The sequence below is a fragment of the Engystomops pustulosus genome, chromosome 6 (assembly GCF_040894005.1).
Source record: "Engystomops pustulosus chromosome 6, aEngPut4.maternal, whole genome shotgun sequence".
NCBI classification, from domain to species: Eukaryota; Metazoa; Chordata; class Amphibia; order Anura; family Leptodactylidae; genus Engystomops; species Engystomops pustulosus.
The window spans coordinates 19,849,448-19,859,902 of record NC_092416.1 but is presented as its reverse complement, the minus strand read 5'-3'; the positions used below and the strand labels follow the sequence as shown (position 1 = coordinate 19,859,902).

General features: G+C 50.6%; 1 protein-coding gene across 1 annotated transcript; it reads left to right on the top strand.

The window, feature by feature from the left end:
• On the top strand, nt 1–6,279 carry LOC140134620 (chymotrypsin-elastase inhibitor ixodidin-like). Its single transcript, XM_072155066.1, has 4 exons — nt 1–130; nt 1,252–1,309; nt 2,032–2,064; nt 5,927–6,279. Exons 2-4 carry the CDS (start codon nt 1,270–1,272, stop codon nt 6,127–6,129), a joined length of 276 nt encoding a protein of 91 aa, XP_072011167.1. The 5' UTR covers nt 1–130; nt 1,252–1,269; the 3' UTR covers nt 6,130–6,279.
• The last annotated feature ends 4,176 nt before the right edge of the window (nt 6,280–10,455 follow it).

The following is a 10,455-nucleotide window of genomic DNA, read 5'->3' as shown; positions in this document are numbered from 1 at the left end:
CATCAGGGCCAGGCCAATACGGTGGGCTCTCGCTCATCTCCACCCCCTAGAATCCAGTCCAATAAATAGTGCAGTTCTGAAGGTTCTGACTCGCTGTATCTACTGCTGAGGATTGTCCCTCTACATACATGTGAGTAACAACAATGCCCACTGCATACAATATGCTCTATAACATGCTGCCTGTATACCTGACACTATGTACAATCTGCTCAGCTCCTCCTGCTCTATAACATGCTGCCTCTATACCTGACACTATGTACAATCTGCTCAGCTCCTCCTGCTCTATAACATGCTGCCTCTATACCTGACACTATGTACAATCTGCTCAGCTCCTCCTGCTCTATAACATGCTGCCTGCAGATAGGACACTATGTACAATCTGTTCAGCTCCTTCTGCTGTATAACATGCTACCTGCAGATAGGACACTATGCAGCTCCTCCTGCTCTATAACATGATGCTAGCAGATAGGACATTATGTACAATCTGCTTAGCCCCTCCTGATGTATAACATGTTGCCTGCAGATAGGACACTATGTAAAATCTGCTCAGCTCTTCCTGCTCTATAACATGCTGCCTGCAGATAGGAATCTATGTATAATTTGCTCAGCACCTCCTGCTTCATAACATGCTGCCTGCAGATAAGACACTGGGGGTCATTTATTAAGGGCCCGATTCGCGTTTTCCCGACGTGTTACCCGAATATTTCCGTTTTGCGCCGCTTGTACTTAAATTGCCCCGGGATTTTGGCGCACGCGATCGGATTGTGGCGCATCGGCGCTGGCATGCGCGCGACGGAAATCGGGGGGCGTGGCCGAACGAAAACCCGACGTATTCGGAAAAACCGCCGCATTTAAAAACCGAAAATGTGTCGCATAAGGACCGCTTACCTTCACCTGGTCCAGCTCGGTGCATTCCGGCGCGATGAGTTTACTTTCAGCGCAGCAGCGCCACCTGGTGGACGGCGGAAGAACTACCTTATTAAATCCCGGCCGGACCCGAATCCAGAGCGGAGAAGCCGCCGCTGGAACGCGAATGGACCGGGTAAGTAAATTTGCCCCACTATGTACAATCGGCTCAACTCATCCTGCTCTATAACATGCTGCCTGCAGATAGGACTCTATGTTGGATTGGATTGCTTATCCAATATAACATAAAATCACAGGAAAAATGTGAAATACAATGATATTTTGTCACTTTGTAGAATTGTCTTTACTTTTCTATATTATTTATTATTAATATTTTGTTTTTAGACAACCCAAAGCATAAAGATGTGGAAAGTTTGCACTTTGCTGCTCTTCTGCTCCCTGGGTAAGTGTCCTAAATAATATTTAGATGTAGCAGAGCCGAGTTTGCCAGTGAATGTTTTTCAGGATCTTCTAGAACAACTGAGCTCAGATGGTGCAGACTTGTACTACAACGTAACATCGCACTGTGAAATCCCTGCAGGGGAGGGGGATTAGTGACTCAGCTCTGCTACATCAGTTGTGTTATACATATTTAGTCTGGATCAAATGTAACAAGGAAAAACAAGTAGAAATTCCAACGTTCTGCTCCGCTGTGATTAGACTTAGCAGCAGATAGTGGTAGTTATTGTCCCTGTGCTGTGTGTGTGAGGCCTGTGATAGTAGCAGCAGGACTGTGAAGGACAGTATGAAGTTATGTGCACTAATGGCTTGTCCTCTCACTGCTGTGCACTGAGCTCTCTGTATATAGCTGCTCTTTAGGTCCTGTCATTTGAGTAAAAAACTACAGCAGGCTCCTGGCTAAATATTACAGAGCAGAGAAGGGACCATGGCCCAGAGCACAGAGCACAGCAGTGTAAGGAGATGCCAAGTCCAGCTACAATCCTGAAATATAAATTCATTTTTAATAGTCCTGCTTCTACTAACAACATAAGTATAATGACTCACATTGTCACTGAGTGACAATTAACCAAATTTGGGCACATTTCCTTTCAAGTGATCCAAGAAATGTTCCATTTTTTTCCTCCCGTATTTCTCCATGTAACTGATGTCCCGTTTTATCCACAGTCCTGCAATCCATGGCCAGCAGTGACAAGCATGGTAAGTAACCTGGAGAGGACGGGGTGATAGGGGAATCCCAGGAATTCTCTCATGGAATGTGCTTCATCCCTATCAATGTCCACTTATATAAGATGCGCTGGTCATGTCCGAATAATGTGACGTCTCATATTCTAGTCCAGTAATTCTCTGCCTTCCTAATGACTGCGCCCCTATAATACAGATCCTTCATGTTGTGGTGACCCCCAATCATTACATTATTTTCCTTGCTACTTCATAGGTGTAATTTTGCTACTGTTATGAATCAATCATAGTTACTTTGATGGCCCCAGTAGTCACAATAATCACCCCCATATCCAGTAGTCACAGTGATCCCTCCAGTATCCACACTAGTCACAGTAATCCCCCCAGTATCCAGTAGTCACAGTGATCCCTCCAGTATCCACACTAGTCACAGTGATCTCCCCAGTATTCTGTAGTCACAGTCATCTCCCCAGTATCCAGTAGTCACAGTCATCTCCCCAGTATCCAGTAGTCACAGTGATCCCTCCAGTATCCACACTAGTCACAGTAATCCCCCCAGTATCCAGTAGTCACAGTGATCTCTCCAGTATCCAGAAGTAACAGTGATCTCCCCAGTATCCAGTAGTCACAGTGATCTCCCCAGTATCCAGTAGTAACAGTGATCTCCCCAGTATCCAGTAGTCACAGTGATCCCCCCAGTATCCAGCAGTCACAGTCATCTCCCCAGTATCCACAGTAGTCACAGGCATCTCCCCAGTATCCAGTAGTCACAGTCATCTCCCCAGTATCCAGTAGTCACAGTAGTCCCCCCAGTATCCACACCAGCCACAGTCATCTCCCCAGTATCCAGTAGTCACAGTCATCTTCCCAGTATCCATTAGCCACAGTCATCTCCCCAGTATCCAGTAGTCACAGTCATCTCCCCAGTATCCAGTAGTCACAGTCATCTCCCCAGTATCCAGTAGTCACAGTCATCTCCCCAGTATCCAGTAGTCACAGTCATCTCCCCTGTATCCAGTAGTCACAGTCATCTCCCGAGTATCCAGTAGTCACAATAGTCACCCCAGTATCCAGTAGTCACAGATTCCCCGAGTATCCAGTAGTCACAGTCATCTCCTGAGTATCCAGTAGTCACAATAGTCCCCCGAGAATCTAGTAGTCACAGATCCCCCGAGTATCCAGTAGTTACAGTGATCCCCCCAGTAGTGGTCACAGTGACCCCCCCAGTACCCAGTAGTCACAGTGATCTTCCCAGTACCCAGTAGTCACAGTGATCCCCCCAGTATCCAGTAGTCACAGTGATCCCACCCAGTAGTCACAAAGAAACCCCCAGCTGCCAGTAGTCTTATTGATCCATCCAGTAGTTACAGTAATGACCAAAGTAACCAGTAGGCACAGTGATGCCACTAGTAGCTAATAATCACATTGATGACCCAAGTAACCACTAGTGACCCAAAAAATCACAGTGATGCTCCCTGGATTCAATAGTCATAGTCATCTCCCCAGTATCCAGTAGTCACAGTCATCTCCCCAGTATCCAGTGGTCACATTCATCTCCCCAGTATCCACAGTAGTCACAGTCATCTCCCCAGTATCCAGTAGTCACAGTCATCTCCCCAGTATCCAGTAGTCACAGTCATCTCCCCAGTATCCAGTAGTCACAGTCATCTCCCCAGTATCCACAGTAGTCACAGTCATCTCCCCAGTATCCAGTAGTCACAGTCATCTCCCCAGTATCCAGTAGTCACAGTCATCTCCCCAGTATCCAGTAGTCACAGTCATCTCCCCAGTATCCAGTAGTCAGTCATCTCCCCAGTATCCAGTAGTCACAGTCATCTCCCCTGTATCCAGTAGTCACAGTCATCTCCCGAGTATCCAGTAGTCACAATAGTCCCCCCAGTATCCAGTAGTCACAGATCCCCCGAGTATCCAGTAGTCACAGTCATCTCCTGAGTATCCAGTAGTCACAATAGTCCCCCGAGAATCTAGTAGTCACAGATCCCCCAAGTATCCAGTAGTTACAGTGATCCCCCCAGTAGTGGTCACAGTGACCCCCCCAGTACCCAGTAGTCACAGTGATCTTCCCAGTACCCAGTAGTCACAGTGATCCCCCCAGTATCCAGTAGTCACAGTGATCCCACCCAGTAGTCACAAAGAAACCCCCAGCTGCCAGTAGTCTCATTGATCCATCCAGTAGTTACAGTAATGACCAAAGTAACCAGTAGGCACAGTGATGCCACTAGTAGCTAATAGTCACATTGATGACCCAAGTAACCACTAGTGACCCAAAAAATCACAGTGATGCTCCCTGGATTCAATAGTCATAGTGATGGCCCAAGTAATCAGTAGTCACACTGATGACACCAATAGTCACAGTGATGCTCGCAGTAGCCAGTAGTCATTGTGATGATCCAACAGTCACAGAGATGCCCCAAGTAGTCAGTAGACACAGTGATTCCCCCAGTAGCCAGCAGTCACAGTGATCCCCCCCAGTAGCAAGTAGTCACAGTGATGACCCCAATAGTCACAGTGATGCCCCTAGTAGCTTGTAGTCACATTAATGACTCAAGTAATCAGACGTGACCCCAAAAGTCACAGTGATGCTCCCAGTAGCCAGTAGTCACAGTGATGGCCCAATAGTCACAGTGATACCCCTAATAGCTAGTATTCACAGTGATGACATAAGTAATTAGTAGTCACAGTGATGCCACTAATAGCTAGTAGTCACAATGTTGACACCAATAGTCACAGTGATGCTCCGAGTAGACAGTAGTTATAGTGATGACCCCAATAGTCACAGTGATACCCCCAGTAATCAGTAGACACAGAGATGCCCCCAGCAGTCATGAGTTACAGTGATGACCCTAGCAGTCAGTCGTCACAGTGATGACCCCAGTAGTCACAGTGATGCCCCCTAGAAGTCAGTAGTCACAGCTATACCACCAATAGACACAGTGATGTCCCCAGGAGTCCCTAGCTACAGTGATGACCCCAATAGTTACAATGATTCCCCCAGTAGGCAGCAGATACAGTGATGCCCCCAGCAGTCAGTAGTCACAGTGATGACCCCAGTAGTCACCGTGATGCTCCCTAGAAGTCAGTAGTCACAGCTATGACCACCAATAGACACAGTGATGTCCCCAGAAGTCCCTAGTTACAGTGATGACCCCAATAGTTACAATGAATCCCCCAGTAGGCAGCAGATACAGTGATGCCCCCAGCAGTCAGTAGACACAAAAGGTTTGTGACCCATTAGTTGAGAACCACTGTTCTAGTCCCTTCCAAAGATGAAATCACAATTTTACTGAAATCCTGTGTAACATTGATCAGTGCAGTTTGGTAGCACAGCAGAGATATGGTTTTACTACTATTTGTGTCCAAAAGAAGGCACCAAATTTTGCAACAGCTTTGAATGTGAATGGAGTAAAGTAAATAGAAAATAAAAGGAAGTGTACCATCAAAATCCAGCAATGACCGTGGTAATCGTCTTATATTTGTTGTAGGTGGCCTCCTTTCTTCTAAAATCAACTTATAAATCATGCTAATGATCCTGAAGGGTACTGGGTGTGTTACCAGAGCTCCTCTGTGCTGAAACTTCCTCTGCAGCAGAGATATTACATTAGGTAGAGGGAAGAGAAAGAACTGAGGTAGCAGAAGGAAGATGAGACAGTGTAATAGCCTGTGAAGATGCAGCATAAAGGGGCTCTGGTAACGTCTCCCAGAGTCCATCAGGCTCATTAATAATTTGAAAAGGTAGTTTTAGAATGAAAAACAAGACGGCTGAAAATCCAGGACCTTTTATCACTATTGGGTTTGGTACCTCTGCACCAGCCTTGTTTTGTACCTAATTTTTTTGTCCTTTTTCTTTTGCATTTTCCAGATTGCTCCACGCACCAGGAACATATAACATGCGGATCTGCCTGCCCTGCAAACTGCGCCAATTACGCCTACCAAGCCAATCTGGTCTGCACAAAGCAATGCATAAGTGGCTGCTTCTGTAAATATCCGTACATCTTTAAGCAAGGGAATTCTGGCGACTGTGTCCTGTTCCAGAACTGCCCAAAGAGGTTCCTTCCATACTGAGGCATAAGAAGTCAGGAGATGGCGGCCGGACTGTGATAACTGATTGTATAATAACATCAGAAGTAGCAATGTCTGTAAGATAGATGTCACATAGACAGTAACGATGTACAACCAGTCCTCTGCTAATAAAAATAAGCATCTACAGACTTCTATCTGCTCTACTGTGCTCCATTACTACTTGTCTTGTGCTGTGCTCCATTACTACTTGTCCTCATTGGTGCTCACATGGGGAACCCACATAAAGAACATACAGAAGAAAGAACTTAGAACTGTGCTCCCCCAGACCTCTGTTCTTGTGCTGTGCTCCCCCAGACCTCTGTTCTTGTGCTGTGCTCCCCCAGACCTCTGTTCTTGTGCTGTGCTCCCCCAGACCTCTGTTCTTGTGCTGTGCTCCCCCAGACCTCTGTTCTTGTGCTGTGCTCCCCCAGACCTCTGTTCTTGTGCTGTGCTCCTCCAGACCTCTGTTCTTGTGCTGTGCTCCCCCAGACCTCTGTTCTTGTGCTGTGCTCCCCCAGACCTCTGTTCTTGTGTTGTGCTCCCCCAGACCTCTGTTCTTGTGCTGTGCTCCCCCAGACCTCTGTTCTTGTGCTGTGCTCCCCCAGACCTCTGTTCTTGTGCTGTGCTCCCCAGACCTCTGTTCTTGTGCTGTGCTCCCCCAGACCTCTGTACTTGTGCTGTGCTCCCCAGATCTCTGTTCTTGTGCTGTGCTCCCCAGACCTCTGTTCTTGAGCTGTGCTCCCCCAGACCTCTGTTCTTGTGCTGTGCTCCCCCAGACCTCTGTTCTATTGCTGTGCTCCCCCAGACCTCTGTTCTTGTGCTGTGCTCCCCCAGACCTCTGTTCTTGTGCTGTGCTCCCCCAGACCTCTGTTCTTGTGCTGTGCTCCCCCAGACCTCTGTTCTTGTGCTGTGCTCCCCAGACCTCTGTTCTTGTGCTGTGCTCCCCCTGCTCCTCTGTTCTTGTGCTCCCCCAGACCTCTGTTCTTGTGCTGTGCTCCCCAGATCTCTGTTCTTGTGCTGTGCTCCCCAGACCTCTGTTCTTGAGCTGTGCTCCTCCAGACCTCTATTCTTGTACTGTGCTCCCCCAGACCTCTGTTCTTGTGCTGTGCTCCCCCAGACCTCTGTTCTTGTGCTGTGCTCCCCAGATCTCTGTTCTTGTGCTGTGCTCCCCAGACCTCTGTTCTTGAGCTGTGCTCCCCCAGACCTCTGTTCTTGTGCTGTGCTCCCCCAGACCTCTGTTCTTGTGCTGTGCTCCCCCAGACCTCTGTTCTATTGCTGTGCTCCCCCAGACCTCTGTTCTTGTGCTGTGCTCCCCCAGACCTCTGTTCTTGTGCTGTGCTCCCCCAGACCTCTGTTCTTGTGTTGTGCTCCTCCAGACCTCTGTTCTTGTGCTCCCCCAGACCTCTGTTCTTGTGCTGTGCTCCCCCAGACCTCTGTTCTTGTGCTGTGCTCCCCAGACCTCTGTTCTTGTGCTCTGCTCCCCCAGACCTCTGTTCTTGTGCTGTGCTCCCCCAGACCTCTGTTCTTGAGTTGTGCTCCCCCAGACCTCTGTTCTTGTGCTGTGCTCCCCCAGACTTCTGTTCCTGTGCTGTGCTCCCCCAGACCTCTGCTCTTGTGCTGTGCTCCCCCAGACCTCTGTTCTTGTGCTGTGCCTCCCCAGACCTCTGTTCTTGTGCTCCCTCAGACCTCTGTTCTCGAGCTGTGCTCCCCCAGACCTCTGATCTTGTGCTGTGCTCCCCCAGACCCCTGTTCTTGTGCTGTGCTCCCCCAGACCTCTGTTCTTGTACTGTGCTCCCCCAGACCTCTGTTCTTGTGCTGTGCTCCCCCAGACCTCTGTTCTTGTGCTGTGCTCCCCAGATCTCTGTTCTTGTGCTGTGCTCCCCAGACCTCTGTTCTTGAGCTGTGCTCCCCCAGACCTCTGTTCTTGTGCTGTGCTCCCCCAGACCTCTGTTCTTGTGCTGTGCTCCCCCAGACCTCTGTTCTATTGCTGTGCTCCCCCAGACCTCTGTTCTTGTGCTGTGCTCCCCCAGACCTCTGTTCTTGTGCTGTGCTCCCCCAGACCTCTGTTCTTGTGTTGTGCTCCTCCAGACCTCTGTTCTTGTGCTCCCCCAGACCTCTGTTCTTGTGCTGTGCTCCCCCAGACCTCTGTTCTTGTGCTGTGCTCCCCAGACCTCTGTTCTTGTGCTGTGCTCCCCCAGACCTCTGTTCTTGTGCTGTGCTCCCCAGATCTCTGTTCTTGTGCTGTGCTCCCCAGACCTCTGTTCTTGTGCTGTGCTCCCCCAGACCTCTGTTCTTGTGCTGTGCTCCCCAGACCTCTGTTCTTGTGCTCTGCTCCCCCAGACCTCTGTTCTTGTGCTGTGCTCCCCCAGACCTCTGTTCTTGAGTTGTGCTCCCCCAGACCTCTGTTCTTGTGCTGTGCTCCCCCAGACTTCTGTTCCTGTGCTGTGCTCCCCCAGACCTCTGCTCTTGTGCTGTGCTCCCCCAGACCTCTGTTCTTGTGCTGTGCCTCCCCAGACCTCTGTTCTTGTGCTCCCTCAGACCTCTGTTCTCGAGCTGTGCTCCCCCAGACCTCTGATCTTGTGCTGTGCTCCCCCAGACCCCTGTTCTTGTGCTGTGCTCCCCCAGACCTCTGTTCTTGTGCTGTGCTCCCCAGATCTCTGTTCTTGTGCTGTGCTCCCCAGACCTCTGTTCTTGTGCTCTGCTCCCCCAGACCTCTGCTCTTGTGCTGTGCTCCCCCAGCCCTCTGTTCTTGTGCTGTGCTCCCCCAGACCTCTGTTCTCGAGCTGTGCTCCCCCAGACCTCTGATCTTGTGCTGTGCTCCCCCAGACCCCTGTTCTTGTGCTGTTCTCCCCAGACCTCTGTTCTTGTGCTGTGCTCCCCAGACCTCTGTTCTTGTGCTGTGCTCCCCCAGACCTCTGATCTTGTGCTGTGCTCCCCCAGACCTCTGATCTTGTGCTGTGCTCCCCCAGACCTCTGTTCTTGTGCTGTTCTCCCCAGACCTCTGTTCTTGTGCTGTGCTCCCCCAGACCTCTGTTCTTGTGCTGTGCTCCTCCAGACCTCTGTTCTTGTGCTGTGCTCCTCCAGACCTCTGTTCTTGTGCTGTGCTCCCCAGACCTCTGTTCTCGAGCTGTGCTCCCCCAGACCTCTGTTCTTGTGCTGTGCTCCCCCAGACCTCTGTTCTTGTGCTGTTCTCCCCAGACCTCTGTTCTTGTGCTGTGCTCCCCAGACCTCTGTTCTTGTGCTGTGCTCCCCCAGACCTCTGATCTTGTGCTGTGCTCCCCCAGACCTCTGATCTTGTGCTGTGCTCCCCCAGACCTCTGTTCTTGTGCTTTTCTCCCCAGACCTCTGTTCTTGTGCTGTGCTCCCCCAGACCTCTGTTCTTGTGCTGTGCTCCTCCAGACCTCTGTTCTTGTGCTGTGCTCCTCCAGACCTCTGTTCTTGTGCTGTGCTCCCCAGACCTCTGTTCTTGTGCTGTGCTCCGCCAGACCTCTGTTCCTGTGCTGTGCTCCCCCAGACCTCTGTTCTTGTGCTGTGCTCCCCCAGACCTCTGTTCTTGTGCTGTGCTCCCCCAGACCTCTGTTCTATTGCTGTGCTCCCCCAGACCTCTGTTCTTGTGCTGTGCTCCCCCAGACCTCTGTTCTTGTGCTGTGCTCCCCCAGACCTCTGTTCTTGTGTTGTGCTCCTCCAGACCTCTGTTCTTGTGCTCCCCCAGACCTCTGTTCTTGTGCTGTGCTCCCCCAGACCTCTGTTCTTGTGCTGTGCTCCCCAGACCTCTGTTCTTGTGCTCTGCTCCCCCAGACCTCTGTTCTTGTGCTGTGCTCCCCAGATCTCTGTTCTTGTGCTGTGCTCCCCCAGACCTCTGTTCTTGTGCTGTGCTCCCCAGATCTCTGTTCTTGTGCTGTGCTCCCCAGACCTCTGTTCTTGTGCTGTGCTCCCCCAGACCTCTGTTCTCGAGCTGTGCTCCCCCAGACCTCTGTTCTTGTGCTGTGCTCCCCCAGACCTCTGTTCTTGTGCTGTTCTCCCCAGACCTCTGTTCTTGTGCTGTGCTCCCCAGACCTCTGTTCTTGTGCTGTGCTCCCCCAGACCTCTGATCTTGTGCTGTGCTCCCCCAGACCTCTGATCTTGTGCTGTGCTCCCCCAGACCTCTGTTCTTGTGCTGTTCTCCCCAGACCTCTGTTCTTGTGCTGTGCTCCCCCAGACCTCTGTTCTTGTGCTGTGCTCCTCCAGACCTCTGTTCTTGTGCTGTGCTCCTCCAGACCTCTGTTCTTGTGCTGTGCTCCCCAGACCTCTGTTCTTGTGCTGTGCTCCGCCAGACCTCTGTTCCTGTGC

Bases quoted from the DNA above. Each gene is read 5' to 3' on its own strand.
- LOC140134620 (XM_072155066.1), top strand. From the start codon at position 1,270: ATGTGGAAAGTTTGCACTTTGCTGCTCTTCTGCTCCCTGG. The intron at 1,310-2,031 runs GTAAGTGTCCTA...TTTTATCCACAG, and splicing joins GCTGCTCTTCTGCTCCCTGG to TCCTGCAATCCATGGCCAGC. The intron at 2,065-5,926 runs GTAAGTAACCTG...TGCATTTTCCAG, and splicing joins GGCCAGCAGTGACAAGCATG to ATTGCTCCACGCACCAGGAA.